General features: G+C 47.3%; 1 protein-coding gene and 1 pseudogene across 6 annotated transcripts in view; both read right to left on the bottom strand.

Moving 5' to 3' along the window:
* LOC149332923 (protein max-like) overlaps positions 1 to 20,885 on the bottom strand; it is a 35,453-nt gene extending 14,568 nt beyond the window's left edge. Inside the window, exons 1-5 of one of the 6 annotated variants that reach the window (XM_089558466.1) lie at positions 20,689 to 20,885; positions 15,691 to 15,765; positions 15,356 to 15,613; positions 6,416 to 6,523; positions 2,416 to 2,539 (exon numbers count right to left, since the gene is read on the bottom strand). In XM_089558466.1, the coding sequence (XP_089414592.1) occupies positions 2,416 to 2,539; positions 6,416 to 6,523; positions 15,356 to 15,613; positions 15,691 to 15,765; positions 20,689 to 20,727 (604 nt within the window). In that variant the 5' untranslated portion in view covers positions 20,728 to 20,885. The remainder of the gene's footprint in view (positions 1 to 2,415; positions 2,540 to 6,415; positions 6,524 to 15,355; positions 15,614 to 15,690; positions 15,766 to 20,688) is intronic. The other 5 variants (XM_089558467.1, XM_089558468.1, XM_089558472.1 and 2 more) reach the window with 5 other exon arrangements.
* Positions 5 to 2,405, bottom strand: LOC149332924 (uncharacterized; annotated as a pseudogene).
* Positions 20,886 to 21,115: the final 230 nt, after the last annotated feature.

The raw sequence follows: 21,115 nt of genomic DNA, 5'->3' as shown, positions 1-21,115 counted from the left end.
CAAAGGACCATCAACCACACCCTCTCTCTACCATGTCATGCATTAAGGATAGTTGCCGGGCCAGTTGGTACATGATCACACCGTAAAACAGCGCGCTTACACGGGACGAGGAAAGAAGACACGCACACACACAGCGCTGATGGAAGGTCATGTTTTTCCAGTGACCTTTCGAACAAAGTAAGCCCAGCCTGCACTTCCATTTCACCGGACTTTTTGTCCGTGTTTTTTTGGCACAAGTGGCTTTCCATCCATGCTTCATAAGACGGGTCGTCCTCTTTAGGCCCGCGCTCGCACCCGGCACAGAAGTTGCTGTACACAACGTAATCCAGGACGAGCCCAGTGCACCGACACCACTGCACTGACCACTGCACCGACACCGATGCGGGATGAATGACCGCGGGTCATCCACGAACCATCGAAGGAGACGGAAATGTTGCCAGGGTTATCAAGGTTCAGCTCGCAGTAGAGCTGCCGAACAGAATCGGCGCTGTTCTTCAGCACTTCTTCGGCTGCGCGTGTTGCTGCGGGCATCAGCTTACTCTTCACATAGCTCTGCCACGTTTTTGTGTGATGTGATATATTCATCGCAGCAAAAACATCATTCAGCGCGGTTTGCCGGTTCCCAGTACTCTGCATCGCGCGCGCAGCAAGAATATTTACGGCAAACGGATTTATCTTTTGATTGCCTTGCGAGCGCGGCGAGCTCCATGCCGATGAAATGTCTCCGCAGTTCACACACACGAGGGACAGTTTCACGGCTAAACCGTACTCGCGATCCGCTTTGGAAACCTCCACATTACCGCCACACACTACACTTCACGGCACACAACAGTTCGTTGAAGGATACTAAACAGACAATAGTGAAAACACTATCGCCCGCACGGCGACCGTCTGTACCGTCAAGGGGGCAGGCGTCACTGTTTTCGATGAAACCAAGCTTTTTCTTCGTCGCTCCACTTGATTCCAGCCCCTGTAGAATTTTTTCCGCTTTTCGCTTGTTTGCAAGCAAGTCCGAAGGCTGTAACATTGCCGTGTCGCGACGGACGCGGCTGCTGTGAGTAGACGCCGCCGAGCTCGTCGCTTGGCCTATTTCGTCCGGGAGGACTTCACTTGCTGCTGGTTCCGGCAGATTCTCGGAGCATTCGGGCGACGCAGGACATTTTCGGAAGTTGTCACCGCGCCGGGACTTCATCTTTTTGCCGAACTTGTGGCGCGAACGAAATTTACTCAGAGGCATCGTTGCGCACCGATCTCGACTCTCAACAAAATGGCGTCTACGACGCTTCCAACGGCGTCAAGCAGACGATGCGTGGCGAAATCCTCCAACCGGATGGCTCGATTCAGTCACGTGCGCTCAGCAGCGAATCAGTTTAGTTTAGTTTAGTTATATGGGGTTTACCGTCCCAAAGCGACTAAGGCTATGAGAGACGCCGTAGTGAAGGGCTCCGGAAATTTCGACCACCTGGGGTTCTTTAACGTGCACTGACATCGCACAGTACACGGGCCTCTAGAATCAGACCCCGCGTTTTTTTTCTTGTTTGTCGTTCTTTTTCTCGGTAGCCACTGAGGGCATGCAAGCGGCAGTGGCGGGAAATTGAAGCCCAGAAAGCGCTCTTTCAAACGAGCCCAGCACGGCCGAGATCGGTACGTCGGAACGGCGGTTGCGCACAATGAAAAATGTGCCGTTTTTTTCGTCTGCTCCTGCGCAAATTTAGCTCGCGCGGTGATCTAAACTCGATATTATGCTGAAACTACTGACTTCTGGAGGAAGAGAATTGGTGAAATTGGAGAATAATAGCCAGATTCCAAAAATGCCATTTTCAGAAAATCGGTTTTTTGGCCATTTTTTGGTCCCAAAGACCCGTGTCCCCCCTTAAGCACCAGATACTGGCCCAGGAGCTGCACCCCAGGGCTAGTCATGATACTCCCAAGTGGACAGATGTTCATCGGTGGTACTGCTACCACCACAACGACTCACCAGTGAACACGCCCTCAGAAACCACTTGCAACAAGACACACATAAAGCATACTTCCTGCAGCACAACAACTTCTACACTACTTACTCCAAGTTTGGAGCCCAGATGAAGACAGACTTGCTCCCTGGACATGTATGTGCATTGTCTTGGACATGCATGACATGTGCATGCACACGTGCTAACCTTTGTGCGAGGACAGGTGCATTATCTTGGACACAGCAGGCAGCTCATTACATTACCAGATCACCTCCTCTCATCAACACACTACCTCTTACTTCCCTTACTCTCTGCCCTTGTGTGGTGTAGCAGCAGGACAAACACCTTCTTCCACCTTTCCTGGCACATAACTTCTTTCTCTCTCTCTCTCCACTCTCTGTGTGCCACCTCAACACACGGGGCAGGCGTGCAAGAAAGGACGGCGGAAGTGGGTGCAGCGTACTCTGTTCCTCGAGAAGCTTGTTCTGCCGCTTGAGGTCCTCGATGTCCTGCAGGTGCGCCGTGTTCTTGCGTCGCATAGACTGGATGTAGTCAGCTGCCTTCTTCAGGATCTGAGCCCGCGATGCCTGGACAAAGGGGACGACCAATGATGCAAAAAGGCTATTACTACACGCAGGAGTCGGACACATTTCCCTCCAAGTTGTACAGGACGGTAGATAACAGTTTCTTTAAAGCATAAGTTCCCGTTTGCATCGCAGCTTGGCCCAATCAGGAGGGCCAACAATCTGCGAGTTTGCGCAGGGCTAAACCAACAAGGACAGCGGCCTACCCTGATGCCAAGTAAGGTCAACCACGAAATGCACAGGTGAGGACACTAAGCATAGTTCATCTCTCCTCAAAAGACCCAGTTTTTCTCATTCCACAGAATTCCAATTGCAGCTTCTCAATTGTAGGTACTAGTGGAACTTCCCACCGTGTACTCAAATATTCCATGCTTAAAAAGCAGTTGTTGGCAATGGTACGAGCCGACTTAAAAACTACCTTAACACTATCAATTTATCCGTAGCACCATCTGTAACAGCCCAGGACATTGGGCAGTAAAGGTTTCTTTCACTACCACCGCCCCTACCCATATGTCAAAGCTACAGAAACAGCACCTACAAGCCACATGCACAGCATGACAACTTTCAGGATTAGTTTTTTTCCATCTGAGAACAGCAAGACTTGAGACATTCACAGTCACAGTGACCAGTAAAATGCTTCAGTATAGCTACACAACAAAATACCTGCACAGCATATGCGTGCACTGCATTTGGCATTTGCTAACGCTCCTGCACATCATATTAAACACCTAAAACAGACACTGCAGCACACATGAGCACAAACAAAACTGAAGTATACATACTGCACTTGGATGAGCCACATCCACTAAACTGAGTCACAACACTGCCTAGCCTCAAACCATGGCATGACAACATACACAGAAAGAAAATGCATGCTTCAGAAACTTTGGGCCAGTTGCATAACGACATGTGGTGGGTACAACATCAAATACTCTAAAATTGTCACACCCCTCCTACCATCACACACAGGAACCAATAGTGTGCATCACTGTGCTACTAGTTATGGGAGGTCACACTGAACTCATTTTAACAGTGCTAGCATTTCCCATAAAGCGTACACAGTAAAACCCCGTTAATTTATTTATTTTTTTTTATTTATTATTAGTACCTCAAATGCCCCTTGGTGTGGGGTATTACATGAGGGATGGGCATAATGTTCAAGTGAAGAGTGGTTCGATGGCAGTCTTGAAGGAATGTGGGTCGGAGTGGCGCACAGCGTCGACAGGCAGTTTGTTCCAGTCCCGAGCGGTCTGAACAAAAAACGAACGAAGATGTGCTGTGGTCTGTGCTGGGGGCGGATAGACGGCTTTAGGATGGCTGGTGCGGCTTGACTGTCGATGAAGTGGTAAGATTGCTGAAACATTAAGTGGCGTATGGTAGAATTTGTGAAAAAGGCACAGCCTGAAGATGCAGCGTCGCTTTTCAAGATTAGTAAGATTAGCCCGTGATTTGAGTGCAGTGAATTTGAATTTCAAGCGGAAAAATGCATCTGAATAATAAGAATGCCAAATTTTCAAATACCTTCCCCACCCAAACTGTCCAAAACTGTTCCCATGAAAGTAAAATTTATTTCATTAAAACCTGGGCAGGGGCAATCTTGTTTGAGGATGAAAACTGCCTGACAAAGAGGATTTGTCGCTGTTCCGTGAAATCCTTTAATCCATGCACACTATCGCGAGTGTACGAAGCAGGACTGCTCCATAATGGTAACACTGCAGCTGCTTCACATGCGGCATCGTATGCGAGGAGGCTTTCCCGCACAAATGGCAAAGGGCACGTGACGTGCGTGGAGTTTTTGGCGCGCTGGAGGAATGGAAATGTCATGCAGACGGAAGCGAGGGAAGCTTGCATTAGTGCCGGAACGGCATGACGCCTTCAACAACCGCAAAAAAAAAATGATAAAGATAAGCGACAGGGCAATCATTGTTCAAAACAGCATGCAGCTGCTGGCTGATAGGCATAGCCGATAGCCACTATTGCCGTGAGCTGGCAGCGAAGCTCTGAAAACGAAACTATCCAGCCGGACTCCCTATCCATAGGCCTACCGACAGGAACCAGCCGATTATCAACACACTTAACATTGCGCACTCGATGGGGGGGGGGCACAAGAAACAATGTAATATACTAGAAGAAAAATATACTAGAAGAAAAATATCTCGACTATGCCTATTCCACAAGTTCTATCATTCACCTTTAGGATCATCTATCATATCAACAGCTCATCGTCCTTCTAGCCGCAACAACCACATCAAGACCACATCAACTACATCTCATTTCCGTTCTTTTTTTGTCATATCATCTCGGGACTGGAACGATCTGGCGCCGGAAGCCGTACTCATCGTCAACTGCATCCACTTCAAGAAAAAGATTGAGGCCATCCTTATGTAATCAGTAATCTTTATGTATCCTGTAATCTTTATGTATCCTGATCTTTATGTACTCTGTAATCTTTATATAATCTGCATGTAATCCGCCCATCCCTCATGTAATGCCCCACAACCGGGGCCTTTGAGGTAATAAATAAATAAATATGCTGTTCAGGCCCGAGGACGAAAATTTAGAGGACTGCTTGTCGAGAAAGTCATACCTTCACAAAGCGCCACTTTGGCAGCCCGTCCGAAATAAGTGGTGCCAGCCCCAGGGCATTCAAATAAATTAATTTCAGACGCTATTTAAATAACATAGGCGTCTGGAGGGAGTCTGGTGACACTACAAATTACCCAAAATTCCTAACAGCAGCCGGGTTAAGCTGCCTTTACTTTAACTAGTCATTGATTCGGGCTAGTTGGTCACTCAACATAAAAGAAATGGCACAAAACATCGCATGTTCAAAAGAAGCATCTGCTTTCAACAACCTGAAAATACGGGATATGGAGATCAATGTTGCCGACGCTACCAATTCACTTAATTGGTTATGAGACAAGGTGAAGCTTGCATCAGTGTGCAGTCCAATTCACTCTGAAGGGATTTACATACCTGGAAGATTAACATGAACATTCTGCCCTGTGCTGCAGTTAGTAGGCGTTCTCCAGTCTTTATGAAAAAAAAAACACAAACCACTAGAAAAAAGCTGCCTTGTATATGCTTAAAAAGGCTCTGAAAAGGGCTCTAATAAAGTTGTGGTATGTCTGGGAAGTTAAAGCACGCTGCTCCACGAATATTGTCCAGCAAGAATTTTTTCTAATGCACTTCGTAGAAGCAGAGTTGTGTAGAATGAGCAAAATTTCTGGGTATTCCAAACTCTCTCCCAAGCCCCCATAAATAATTGGGACGTGGGAGCCACGAACGTAACTACAAGTAGCGTCGCCCTCATATTGCCAATGCCATAATCGTCAGTAATGCAGTACGCACGGTGATCACCGAGTACTGGTGAGCAGTCATAAATAAATCCCATAAGCTATAAACAGGTTTATGTGAATGTATTTCCTGCGTGTCAGCATACAATTTTTTTTTTATGAGGCGAAATGCAGGCAATACATGTTTTGCAGTTGCATAACATTCGTGGTTTATGGGGGTTTAAGTGCCAAAGCGACTCAGGCTATGAGGGACTCCATAGTGAAGGGCTCCGGAAATTTCGACCACCTGGGGTTCTTTAATGTGCACTGCCATTGCACAGCACACGGGCCTCTAGAAGGCTATGAGGGACTCCGTAGTGAAGGGCTCCGGAAATTTCGACCACCTGGGGTTCTTTAACGTGCACTGCCATTGCACAGTACACGGGCCTCTAGAATTTCGTCTCCATCTAAATACGACCGCCACGGCTGGGATCGAACCCTCGTCTTTTGGGTCAGCAGCCGAGGCGGCTCCCTATGAGATTCATATCAAAAAATTCTACTGCATTACAGTCCCCCACCTCCCCTACATGTGGCCCCAACTTGCCTTCTCGCCTTGTAGAGATGGCACAGCGTCGCGTAGACTGGTGAAGCTGAACTTGATGTGGTCCCTCCGCCTCCGTTCCAGAGCGTTGTGGTGCGCCCTCTTGTCAGCCTGCACGGGGAGAGATGCACACACGCACCAGGGTAGTGCGGACCTCACATCAGTGCTCAACGCAACCACCACCACGTGCACCTACGGGCAGGCTAATAGGCAATGTGCGGCGGAAGATATGCAAATGCCCAAAGCGCAAGGAGGCAGGGAGAGGCAAAGGCAAGAAAGGTGTAAAAAGAAGAATCGGCGAATGTTGCCTCACCGGCAGAGACAGCTGCTCGAGCTTCTCGAGAATCCCTAAAAAACTGGATCCGTGTGCACATAGACTTCGCTTGTTTGTGGACTTTGGCCAATAGCAAATTCAGTGGCCTGTTCAGTTTATTGAAAATTAATCGTACAGGCCACAATTGAGACAGTTAAAATCTATGAAGCATAAGTGGCTCTGGTGATGAAACTGGACCGTCGGATTTTGATTCAGACGATGAAACTGCACAAACTCTGCATGAAACATCGGCAGATGTCCGCCCACAAGTTTTTTCCGCTTCTTGTCTTTGTTCGTTCCTGGAGCCAGTTCACGCATTGGACTAGCGTTATGAAAATTTTTGGTCTCTGTAGTGTCTCGACGTCTTATTGACAAGGTTTACAAAACAATTTTTATTGTTTACTTGGCTGTTCCTATACTGTGAATGACATCTCGTACGGTACTTTTTCAGCACTTTTTCAGCACACATAAGTCAGGTTTGGTTTGGTTTATGGGGTTTAACGTCCCAAAGCGACTAAGGCTATGAGATGGTTGGTTGGTTTATGGGGTTTAACGTCCCAAAGCGACTAAGGCTATGAGAGGCGCCGTAGTGAAGGGCTCCGGAAATTTCGACCCCCTGGGGTTCTTTAACGTGCACCGACATCGCACAGTACGCGGGCCTCGAATTTCTCCTCCAAAGAAATTCAACCGCCGCGGCCGGGATCGAACCCGCGTCTTTCGGGCCAGCAGCCGAGCACCATAGCCACTGAGCCACCGCGGCGGCGGTTAAGGCTATGAGAGACGCCATAGTGGAGGGCTCCGGAAATTTCGACCACCTGGGGTTCTTTAACGTGTGCTGATATCACACAGTACACATAAGTCAGTCAGTGTCAATTAAACTGTTCTTAATGTGCTACTGTAATATCTTTTCTGACTGCAACACAGACAGCATAGCATTCAGCTGTAAAAATTAATAAGCTCTGCAGCAAATGTATTGTTTTCTCCCAGTTCTCCTGTACAACTGAGCTTCCAAATAAAAGGACATTTATTGACCAATCTGTAAAACTGTGTATTTCTCATACTTTCCTTCTGGTGCAAGGTATTCTTGTATAATATGTTCCTGTGGGATTTCTTTACGACGGAAGCGAGTCTGAGATATGTCGCATACTGATGGAGGCTGTAACATGGGGAAAGTTAGTTAGGCCTGTGTGCCGTACTTGGTAGTGTTTCCAGTAATTTCAAAATGTGGCATATTTTATCAAATCACATTTGCAACGGCTGGACTGCTTGTGGTGTATTATAAAACACTGTTCAGCACAAGTTCTGATGTGAACAAGGTTCTTGTTTAAAAGCTTGTGTCTCAGCCAAATACCGTTTCTGACCACAAATACCGCCCGTGATAAACTGATCTCATGTCTAACTTCGGCATGGTTTTTACGAGAGGGTTTACACGCTGTGAAAAGCCAGATCTGTCTCTCTGCTACCTGCACTACCCGATACAGCCACTGCATGCATTAAAACGACTGTTATTGAAGAAACACTCGGTGCCAAGAATATCCTTCCCACGAAGATTTCCAATCGAGGAAAAAAATCCAGGTGTAACAACTGCAATTCTGGAAACAGCAGCGGCTGCCTAAGACCCAAGGATGTGGAACAAGCTGCCAGCAAAGCAACCAGAAGCCAGGATCAATGCACCACACCGATAAGGCATCCAACACCATCACCACAACCAACAGAATACAATCATGCAGCTACCACAAAATGCAAATGCATTACCACTGCACACAAAAGGAAGCAGCACCTTCGCCCAAGTTATATGAGCAAGAGGAAAAAAAAGGGGCAACACTGTCATAGCAACAGGTACGACTGTAAAGTCAATGGAGAGAAAAAAAAGGCTAGGGCAAGATAGCTAGCTTTGCGTACAATGACAAGACAGCATGCCAGACTATGATGTGGTGATGATGATGACGATGAGAGAAGATGGCACAGTGATGAATTCGATGCACAACCTCACAAGACTGTCGAAGTAAAACCTGCAAAGATGCTGGCCTGGAGGCAGCACCACATCAAATGGTGCACCACACCAGAAATGAAGAAAATGGTTTCAGGCCAACCAATTTTGGTGCAAACTCCTTGACACAACATTTTACATGATATAGTTAAACCTCAAAACAAAGCTGGAAAGACATCGATATTTCATCATCATTGATTACATGCAAAGATAACTTGTTGCATAACATTTTAAGGGGATTCACACTTCCCCTGTTATCTTTTTGTCATAACAGTTTCATAGCTACAGCAACACCAATTCACACATGGCACAGGCTACAGCCTGCAACCATGCATATGGAGCCAACTTGGCATGAGATATGATATAGTTAAACCTCAAAACAAAGCTGGAAAGACGCCAATATTTCATCGTCATTGATTACATGTAAAGATAACTTGTTGCATAACATTTTAAGGGTACTCACACTTCCCTTGTTATACTTTTGTCATAACAGTTTCCTAGATACAGCAACACCAATTCATACTTGGCACAGGCTACAGCCTGCAGCCATGCATATGGAGCCAATTTCGCATGAAATATGATATAGTTAAACCTCAAAACAAAGCCGGAAAGACATCAATATTTCATCGTCACTGGTTACACGCAAAGATAACTTGTTGCATAACATTTTGAGGGGACTCACACTTCCATTGTTATCTTTTTGTCAAAACAGTTTCATAACAACAGCAACACCAATTCACACATGGCACTGGCTACAGCCTGCAGCCATGCATATAGTTAGTTAGTTATATGGGGTTTTATGGTGCATAAGCAACTATGGCTATCATGCGCCAAACACAAGGTTAGATGATGTTATGTTGAGTGTATAGAAGTTACATTATATTAAATTTAAAACATTGGCTTTCTTTAGAAACTTACAAACAAGTGAAAACTCGACGAGTGTTTGCTCGCCTAAAAGCAATGCGGGATGAAATGGAATGTGTTCATTGTAAAATACCGTAAAAATTTTTTTCCGAAGTTCTTCGAGATGCGAACAAGAGATTAAAATGCGATTCACTATGAGCTCCTCAGCACACATTTCACACACAGGTTTGTCTTTTTTTGTTAATAAGAAGTTATGGGTGATGTGTGTGTGGCCTATGCGTAAACGACATAAAATTACTTCGATAAAACGTTCTTTATGACGGCATGATTTCCATTCTTTCAAAATAGGCTTTACAGTATGCAGCTTGTTGTTTCTTTCATTTTCCCAAGAAGCTTGCCATTTGGCTCTTAGTTTGCTATGCCCTAACTTCATGTAATCCCTCGGAGGCAAGCCCACATGTTTCACCTCCATGGCTCTGGCTTGTGCAGCACACGTGTCGGCTCTCTCATTATCCCTAATGCCAACGTGACTGGGAACCCAGCAGAATTTTATAACATGTTTTTGTGCTGTGACCTTTACTATATTGTGTATGATGCTTCCAATCAGTGGCTCCGTGGCATTTTTGGAGTTTAATGCTGTAAGGACGCTCAGTGAATCTGTATAAATGATGCTCTTTTTGATGTTTTCATTTGCTATTTTCTGTACCGCAACACAAATGGCATAACACTCCGCGGTGAAAACTGTAGCACATGAGGGCAGTCGTACTGCATTTTCATTTTTTCCTTGTATTACTGCGCTTCCTACATGAGCATGAGTTTTTGACCCGTCAGTATAAAATGCAGTGTAATTTCTGTATTTTTCTTGTAGTGCTAGATATTCTTGTATTATATGGTCGTGTGGCGTACAGGTTTTACTGAGGCGTGTTAGTGTGACGTCACACACTGTGGGGAGAGTGTACCACGGTGGAAGTGCTTCGTGTCTTGGGGCAATATTTTTTATTTCATTTAGTATGTTCAGAGTTTGACATTTTTCTTCGAAGCGCAAGAGCAATGGCTTAATCGCATGGGGCTTGTTGAAGAGCATTTGGGATGGGCATTTCGTGACAATTGGGTAACAGAGATGTTTGGGCTGAGACAGGATTTTGAGGATGTATGTACAAGTTAGTGCAGTTCTTCGATCTTCTAAGGAAGGTTCATTCGTTTCCACATACAGACTTGCTATTGGTGAAGTTCTGTAAGCACCGGAAGACAGCCTTAAACCAAGATTGTGGACAGGATCGAGTCGTTTTATGTAGGACGGTCTTGCTGAGCCATATACTATGGACCCATAGTCCAACTTAGAGCGAACCAGAGAACGATATATATGTAACAGGGAAGCTCTATCAGACCCCCAGCATTTTCTTGATAGTATTTTCAGCACATTGAGGGCTTGGGAAGCTTTTTTCTTTAAGCTGTTTATATGTGGCAAGAAAGTGAGTTTTTTATCGAAAGTTATCCCTAGAAATTTGTGCTCTTGTTTGAACGGTAATGGGGTTTGGTTTAAATATAGTGTGGGGTCGGCCTGTAGGCCTCGTCTCAAAGAGAACAAAACCGCTACTGTTTTCTGAGGGGAAAATCTAAATCCGTTTCTATCTGCCCAAGTAGCCAGTTTATTTATTGTTATTTGTATTTGCCGCTCACAGGTAGGTATGCTGGAAGACGTGCATGCTATTTGGAGGTCGTCTACGTAAACTGAGTACATTATGGACTATGGGATTACTTTTCCTATGGAGTTCATTTTGATGACAAATAAGGTCGTGCTGAGGATGCACCCTTGGGCCACACCAGTTTCTTGGATAAAAGTCTTGGAGAAGGTTGCGCCTAGGCGGACTCTGAACGTTCGATTGGTCAGGAAGTCGCTCAAACAGCTCAGCATCCTGCCGCGGATACCTAGGTCCGCTAGGTCACGGAGGGTACCGAACCTCCACGTGGTATCGCAAGCCTTCTCCAGGTCGAAGAAGACCCCGATACAGTGTTGGTTGTGGATGAACGCTTCCCGCACTGTGTTCTCAAAGCGTACAAGGTGATCGGTTGTGGAACATGTCTTTTTAAAACTGCACTGGTGTATATCTAAAAGTTGCTGGGACTGAAGTATGAAGGTTAGTCTGATGTTCAGAATGCTTTCGAATGATTTTGCTACGCAGCTAGTGAGTGCTATTGGCCTGTAACTGGTGGGACTAGTTGGTGGTTTGCCAGGTTTTAGGAAGGGTACTATGATTGCTTCTTTCCATGCATAGGGAATTTCTCCACTCATCCATATTTTATTGAAAAATTTTAAGAGAGCCTCTGTGGCAGTCTCCGAGAGGTGAGCAAGCATGGTATAATGTATATTGTCTGGGCCTGGTGCTGTCTTTTTACCGGATGTTAGTACTGCGTTTAGTTCCTGCATGGTAATAAGCTGATTGTAGTCTTCATGTATGCATGTTCTGAAGGGAAGTTCTTGTTTTTCTACTATTGCTTTGTGCTTTTGAAAGGAGTGTGTGTAGTTGGATGAGCTTGAAACTGTAGAAAAATGTTTACCTAATATGTTGGCCTGCTCTTCTAATGTTGTTTGAGTACCGGGTGTTGTTAGCATTGGAAATGTGAAAGGAGTAAAATTTCCAGTGAATTTCCGCACCTGCTCCCACGTTTTTTTTGATGTTATTGAGCTGTTTATCAAGGATATGTACTGTTGCCATGATGCCCTTTCTGCGTTGCGTCTAATGTATCGTGCTTTGGCTCTAGCCCTTTTGAAGGTGAGCAAGTTCCCTGCAGTGGGATATCTGCGAAGGTTGCCCCAAGCCTTGTTTTGCTGCTTTTTAGCTAATGTGCATTCATTTGACCACCAAACTTTATGTGTTTTTCGTGCAATTTCAGATGTTTGTGGGATTGCTTCTATTGCTGCAGATGTTAAGCATGTCAAAAATTTTTCATTTATTTCTTCTATCGTAAGGGTTTCGGCATATTCTTTTTCTAGTGTGACCTTCGTTCTGAAAAGTGCCCAATCGGCGAGGTGAATTTTCCATCGCCGCGGCTTAGTAGGGAGGATGGAGGTAGCTGATGTTAGCTTGAAAACCGTAGGTAAGTGATCACTTCCCCAGAGGGTCGTCTAAAACATCCCAAATAAAATCATTAAAAACCGACGGTGATGCAAACGCTAAATCTAGGCAGGTCATTTTTCCAGAGCTGGGGCAGCAGTACGTTGCTTTTCCTGTGTTCATTAAACATATGCTATGTGAAAGAATAAAATCCTCGATGAGCTGACCCCTGGAATCAGTATGCTCACTTCCCCAGAATGAGGAGTGTGCGTTAAAATCCCCAATTATGATATACGGCTCAGGCAACTGTCCCAGAAGTTCTTCTAGGTCATGCATGGTAATTGTGTTGTGTGGTGGTATGTACACAGAACATATTGTTATTGTTTTATGGCTAATGATGTTTACTGCGACCGCTTCTAAGTTCGTCTTTAATGATACCTCTCTTGCAGGGACATCGATTTGCGTAATGATAGCGACGCCTCCTGAGAGTCGGCTAGCTTGTACTCGGTCTTTCCGGAAAATATTATATTTTTTAAAGCTGTTTGTGTGCTGTGGCCCAAGGTTCGTTTCTTGCAGGCACACAGCTGTAGGTGCCATTGTTTTGAGCATATCGGTTATGTCTGTGTAGTTTCTCTGTAGACCTCTACAGTTCCATTGTATTAGATACGCCATTGTGATAAGTCGGGGATTGGGGAAAGTTACTTATTCTCAGGAGCAGTGATTCGTGGTTTGCCTTTCTTCTCTAGGGAGTCTCGCCGCCGCTGCAGCGGTGGCGAACCAGGAGTTGTATCCATCGCCACTTTCGTGGCGCCGGATTTCCGCGGAGACGCCGCGGATGTGTGTGTTTTAGATGTCGGCGGACTTTCGCCGACATCCATATCCTCCACGGTGGTCGTGGGGGATGCTTCTTGGTTGCGATGGCCCGTGGCCTTCGCATTCGTCTTTTTTGTTGGCACCGCTGAACCAGGCCCTGCTCCAGCGGCAGAGTCTTTTGGGCCAGCAGGTGCCTTCTTAGAGGGGTGGGGCGACAGGTCCAGTTCAGCTGAGCTGTTCTGGGTGTCTGTCGCCGAGGATGCCGCTGCTGAAAGTGGGGCCTGAGGGCCTCCAGCGAGGATCGCGTGGTCTTCTCGCGAAAGTTTCAGCCCTGTGGACTGTACCACCGACTTCTGTGGTGGGGACTTGGGTGTCGACACCAGGTCCACCGGATAGACCTGTGTGCCGACAGAAACTGAAGGCGGCGGCCGTCCACGCGTCACCGCTTCAGAGTATGTCCCTTTCTGTTGGAAAGAGACGCGTTTTTTTGCTTCAAGGTAGGACAGGTTTTCTGTGGTCTTCAAAGTTATAATTTTTTTTTGTTTTCCAGACTGGGCACGACCTGGAGTACGCGCCATGTGCGCCATTGCAGTTGACGCATTTTGCTGTGCGTTCGCATCTTTCTTCTGTATGTGCGTCATCTGCGCATATGACACAAGTGGGTTTGCCCCGGCAGGCCAACATGCTGTGTCCAAAGCGCTGGCACTTGAAACATCGTCTCGGATTTGGTATGTATGGGCGGACTTTGCAATGGAGGTATGCGGCGTGGATTGAGTCAGGCAGGGTTGTGGTATTGAAGGTTAAGACAATGTGTTTTGTCTTGATTTCTGCATTGTTTCTCCGGATGTTGCAGCCATGCATATGGAGCCAACCTGGCATGAAATATGATGCTGACAAAAGCACAAAATACGAGAATCATTGCATAGTACATCCATCATTTTGTTATTGACAGCGTTATTGCAGTGAGGCTTAACTGTACCACTGGTTCAAGTCAAGTGTGAAACACAGCAGTGACGAGACTAGCACAAATACCGTAAACAACTTCACTCACCCTCTCTCTCTTCAGAGCAGGATCACCACAAAAAACAGGCATATATACTAATGCCTTTGAACATTAGCTACAACATACCCCTTTTCAAGAACAGATGGACAGATGTTCTCGAATCAGGCTGAAGTTCCAGAAGTACAACGATCCAGCCAGCTACTACTGCCCTTCACAAGTGGTAGCCCTCCGGGGGTAGTCTGTGAAACGTCCCTTAAACAAACTTAATCTGATGCACAAACCATGAAAATGCACACCTGCTACAGCACAAACACGATACACACATCCTCAGTAGAGTTCACTTAGAGGGGAAGCCGGTGGCTAAAGTAATGACGCTTTTCCCCGCATGCCCCAATTCCCACAAACCCACCACTTGCGTGGCAACACGATTCTTTAGGACAGACAGGCAAGTTAAAGAGAAGAGATGCTGAGGATCAACAGACTCTGAACACAAATAGAATGCATGAATCAAAGTCGTCTGCACAGGCACAAATTGACACCTAAAGATGGTTAGACAGTCAATGAGAGGCAAATCGTTAGGACAGAAGGATAGACTTGAAATCAAGGCACAGAACGCCATTTACAGGCATGAACTGAGGACAACGTCAGTTAATGAGGAAAAGTCTACAAGCCTTCAGGCAGGCAGGTTGAGCAGCAACGCAAGGGCTGCCCACACAACGACGGCTTGTGGCTTTAAAGTTGTAGCTTGTGCCTGCTGCGAGCTCTGGCACAGAAGGAAAGAGAAAGAAGGCAGAAATGGCCAGCTGCCAACAGAAGAGGAACAGTTCATGTACGAAACCTCCACACAGCACAGAAGAGCAGACGACGCATGCAAACACTTTCTTCTCCGTCACTCTTTTCCTACCCTTGTGCCCACCGTTTGGGAGTCTGCTTCGTCCTCGCTTAGGGCTTCCAGCTGCCATTCAATCCCTTCCATTCTCGCGGCCACAGCCTTGCAGTAGTGCCTGTACTCAAGGTAGGCGAGTCTCGCCGGCATGGGCCTGCGCGCCGGTCCAGGGCGCGGCGCAGCTGCACGTTTGCGGCACAGCCGCTGATGGCTGTACCACACAGGCTGGCGCTTCCCCCACATGGGGGGTTCCTCGTCGCCCGACTCGGAGGAGGCCTTGGAAGTAGAAGGAGCAGCGAACGTGGCGAAGCGGTGAGGCCTATGCATTCAACCTTCCCACGGGCAGGGCTTACCACAGCTGATGGTCCAAAAATTTGGTTCGCTGACAAGTGGAAAAAGGCGCTCACAAGTTGTCGCTTATTAGGGCACTGCAATTTTTGCCAATTTACGTTGTTTATTTTTAAATAACATGACCGCAACTTATATAAACTCAAAGTGAGAAGCCTCTCCCAGAGAGAGGCCTCATCTGTAGTGAGCCACAAGTCAACAATGCCAAAAGCTACCTGAGGGATCCAAGCTCCACTGAGAAGTGTGTTTTCGGTGAGGAGTGATAAGCAATATATGGGTGTTTGAAGGAGTAGGCATGGAGGGCCTTCATCATCATCATCACCAGCCTGACTACGCCCACTGCAGGGCAAAGGCCTCTCTGATGTCTCTCCAATTAACCCTGTCCTTTGCCAGTTGCGGCCACCGTATTCCCGCAAACTTCGCAATCTCATCCGCCCACATAACTTTCTGCCGCCCCCTGCTAGGCTTGCCTTCTCTTGGTTATCTTGCCTTGTTAAATGCCCTGCCCAAGCCCATTTCTTCCTCCTGATTTCACTAGGATTAAATACGTGATGCGCACTGGGGATCTGTCATTCCCTGAGCCCTGTGCAGTGCTTTCGGAGAAAAAAAAAAAAAACTTGGTGCCGCCACTACTTTTAAACTTATTTAGCCTATTAATAGTTCTTGTGCAGTTCGCAGAAAGAAATAAGCTCAGCATGACGAACCTTTGCAATGACAGATGCCTACTCTGATAGCATTTTTCTCGAACATTGAGAAACCATGTACAGTACGGTCCATTGTTAAAGGGAACAGGCGATCGCGTGCCCTCTGCGCTTCACGAAGCACTGCTGCTTAGATACGGCGTGAATAGGCGGCATCAGGCGCATGCGCGGAATGGCCTGCCACCATGCTTACTGCGCATGCGTCTTGTGCCGACAAGTCCCACAAGTTCTCGGCGGCAGCGCTTCGCGAAGTGCGGAGGTCGCGCGATCACATGTTCCCTTTAACAGTGGACCGTACTGTACACAAACACTTTCATGCAGTTATTTTGTGCTACTGACAGTCCAGAAGGCGCTCACTGCTTTCGACTGCTCAGACTTTGCGAAATAGAGCCATTTCCCCCTGAACTACTGCGGCACCATGCGAAACATGCAGTTTTACATGTTCCTGCTTTTGCACGAGTTGAAAAAGAAATAAAAACTGGCAATGAAGCCACAAGGAGAGGAGGCGTCGCAACTGTCAAGGCTTTTTTTTTTTTTTACCAAATTCACCCTAATCAGAAAATGTAATTTTGTTAATCATTTAGCACAGTTAACAGGACAAATAAACAATTGCTCAGCTTTCCAAACATGCTCCTCATCCTAAATGTACAATACAAGCATCTGAGAAGGGCAGTACACAAACGAATATCATGAAGAAGTCAAGAAACTTCACAGTCCACAATCACCAAAAGATGGCTTGATGAATGACAAATAGAACTTTACAACAGTACTACGCTTAATGGTACAATGCTTAGGAATGAACTTAATAGAACTTTACAACAGTACTACGCTTAATGGTACAATGCTCAGGAATGAATTAAACAAAAATAAGAAAAAGCACTACAAACATTAGAACGCTGCAATATAAGTTCCCAAATGGATTGAACACACAACTTGCAGAATCCTCTGCCAGCCATAGCATAACCAATGTTGGAGATTTTCCGGAGTGCACTGTTCACAACACGAGGGATTATTGCAATCCAAATGAGAAATGAAACAATGATGTGAAGAAAGAGATTAGAGAAAATATGATTATGACTGAAACATGCAAAAGAAAACACATACACATACTACGATGACATGCATAACAAATGCACTAGCCCATGCAAGTGCAGGCACATCGACTGTGACAGCTCAGATGAACTGCATGCACATGCAAGCTCAGCCATGCAAAACTTTCTCTTTTTCGTTGGTGCAAAAACGCGTGCAATGCTGTAGAGTGCACCACATTTTAATGAGCCGCTGTAGAAATCTACGAAACACAAACCCCGTCCAATTTTCAACCACGCCAGCGAAAGCTCGGTGCAGTGCACTCTACAGACACTACAGTCAACAGCGCCATCTGCTAGGGAGATGCGCCGTTGTCGCCGCCTTCTCCTTCGCCCTAGCCGCACTATAGTAGGATACAACTTAAAAAAACAGCAGTTGCTAACACTGGGCCGCGGTCCGTGGCGTCCTGTATTATTTCGCTGGCCAATCGCAACAGTAAACGAAATCAGCTTTTTAATATTTGACTATAGCAAACAATCCGTGTATTAAAATTCTAGAGCTCATAATTCTTTTCTTGTGATAAGCTGCTTGTTTAAGTAACAAAAAATGATTAATCAGCGGACTACTTTTTCGTCGTGGAGGAATTCTGGGCACAGAGGCTCAATGTGGGCGGAGCTTCACTGCAGACTTAAGTTGTATCTGACTATAGAAACACCCGTCCACGCCAGGGCGCAGGGTCGCGTATTGATCGGTGCCCGCTCGACCTAGCATCGCTCACACAGCGAATCCCAAAGGCACGTGTTCGCCACTATTTACTCGCTCTGGTGGCGGAGTGGGCAGGTCACGTCAACAGAGACCGCTTTTGAAAAAAAAAAAAAAAAAAGAGGACGAAATCGGAGGTCGCTCGTCTTATTCAGCAGAAGAAAAGAAACGGCTATATACATGTCACGCTCGGCTATGCTCTTAGCGAAATCATTAATGAGAAAAACCGTGACGGCGACGGTCTGTCGAGAACGCAGGTGACGTTTCACACCGACGCCTCTGCACTCGGCCATCGTCAGAAGGCGACCAGAGGACGCAGGCAGCGTTCTGAATTCGCAGGTCCTGGTACAATGTGCGTTTGCGTGACCCCGGATACCGTTGCACGGTGCGAGATCGGTAGTGGAGACGCCTGAAGGAAATCTACGCGGCAACGCCGAAAGCGTCGCTGCACACCGGTAGGCGCGTCGTCTGCTACGCCGCGTCATGGCGTAGCACAGCTGAGCGACGGCTCATTAATATGGGTCGTGGCAGTTATCAGATGGCGATATACCCGTGATTGAGCTCGAATGTGTGCCGGTACTGTTTTAAAGGTTCCCTATGAGTTTGCCGTGGCTCCTGCAGCGTGGACCAACGCCGAACATATTTCCAGCTGTCACCGCAAACGCGGATATCGAAAAAGTGTGACGTTCTCTCAGCCAGACAACGTGGAAAAACAATTTTGCATGAACATTACGGCAAACAGAAATGTGTGAATCATAACAAAGCTGGCTTCGAACGTCCTTGTGGTTATACTTTCATGAAGCTTTTTGGAAGCCACTCACGCTAGTGTTCATCTACAAGCTCGATTTAAGATTTTTTTATATTCATATAATCTACTAATAAAGGTCCCTAAAAAGTGTTGTATTGAGACACGTGAAATGATGTCAACATTCATTAAATACAAAAACAAAATATGCGGTAGGCTGTGTGTACTAAAAAAAAATCTTTTGAGCATAACGCTTACGTGGTCACCATCCGGGAACGTGACTGACTTCACGTAGTGCTTGCACAGCTGTAAGGTACCAGAACAATCACAGCCAGCTGCAACACAGTTCGAATACAACCCTTTCTCGATAAAACATCCAATCCATGCACTTGCAGTCATTCGTAGAGGGACTGCATCATCTTTCAGCACTGAATGTCGTTAGTCACCTTATGGAACGCCACGTTCGGGAATAGCGAAGTGCCGCGATAACGAACGTATGGCGAAATCAGGCGTCGAAGCCAATCATCACTGCTCACGATGCTTGCAATTAACTCGAGAATACGCATTACCCGGAGAGCAAGAACGTCACAAAGTCTAATTTCGTAGCGAATCATAAGAGCGAAACGTCTGCCGCCTCGAGTATGTAACGGTTCGCCGCGTCGTCCGCAGCGCAGAATCATCAAAGCAACGCGCGCAAAGATGCGTAGCACGCTCAAGGAATTTACTCGCACAAGACGCGAGAACGGCGAACAATGGAAGCGTTCTCGCGAGCTGACAGTCGCCACGAAAACGAACTAAACGAGTAAAAGGGCCGCGCAGGCAACACGAAACCACTTCGTCTCCTCCGAAAGCAGTGAGCACAGCTCCGCGCACGTTACTGAAGGCCGATCAGATCGCCTACGTATACTGGGAGACAGGTTTAGAAGCTGCGGAAAACAAAGAAAAAGAAAAGCAATCCCACAGCTGACAGCGACGCAAGCTCGTATTATGGAGGTCAGCGCGACTGTCAAATGAAAACATGCACTACACGCTACAACGCGTCAGCGAATTTTATTAAACGCACGAACAGCCGAGGCAGATGAACTGGCAGAAAAGAAACAAAAACGCACAACAGCCCGGATCCGCCAAATCGCACGCGTAAAGTCGATAGCGATGATGACAGGGGCGCAGAGAAAACACGCTGGCCACGGCTGGTTGCGGCGGCGTGATTTTTTTTGAGTCACGTGAGTGTCAGGGCAGCGAGCGTGGCTAACTGGCGCCGCGTCCGGGCACCGCGGCTGTTCGGCGCAAGCGAGCGGGCGAATAGCGGTCACGTCCTACGGCACGCCACGGAGTCGGCGGGCGTTGCACCAGACTTTCCCGGGCGCCTACCATACATGTGACGCGCGGCGAACGGTGACGAAGAGCCGACGGTACGCGGCTAGGCCTAGCCTCTGAAAGAAAAAAAATAAAGGCGAAAAAGGATCCCGCCGCATTACGAACACAGGCACCGAAAGATGCGAGTCAAAATGTGCAGGAAATCCCGGCATCGCGAAACGGTCGCCCGCGACCGTCTGCAGGATTACGGGCTTGGAAGGCCGTGAAACACACGAAGACAGCTAGGCTAGCAGACGCGTCGCCCTGGCGGGGGAGGCCGATGCTAGCGTCGACGTAGCGACGAGCGGCGTGGATCGGCTGCAGGCCATGCTGGGATATCGGGCGTGCGTTGCGCGCGGCACACAGAGAAAGAAAGGCGTGAGTATTTTCGCACCCCGCGTAGTACTCACGTCGCTTTCGACGTCCACGTCGCGTTCTTCATCGCTCATTCTTATTGCTGGCGAGAGCCGGGCAGCGGGAACCGAGCGTCCGCGGCAAGGGGCGCTCTTCTTTTCAAAGCACGTCACACGGCAACTAGCACCGATCCACGCTGCTGCAGCGACAGCGGAGAAATATGGCCGACGCTAGCGCCACGCTGGCCACGCGGTTCCCTACCCACGTGCGCGCCCTGACGTCACGGCCGCCTTGTAAACACAAGAGCAGCCAGGCGGGCTGTGGCGGGGAGGGCTGACGGCAGCTGGCGAACGCCGTATGGCGCGGACAAAAAAAAATAGTGGGGGGAAGGGAGGGAAGGGGACCTCGAAAGACCTGGCAGGGGGCCGAGGCCCCTGCAATGCCACCGCTGTGCGGAGAGGTCACGCTTTGTACCGCGTACAA

The sequence above is a fragment of the Amblyomma mixtum genome, chromosome 8 (genome assembly GCF_055824585.1).
Source record: "Amblyomma mixtum isolate Tamu chromosome 8, ASM5582458v1, whole genome shotgun sequence".
Classification (NCBI taxonomy): Eukaryota; Metazoa; Arthropoda; class Arachnida; order Ixodida; family Ixodidae; genus Amblyomma; species Amblyomma mixtum.
The sequence above is the reverse complement of the archived record's forward strand: the minus strand, read 5'-3'. Positions and strand labels throughout refer to the sequence as shown.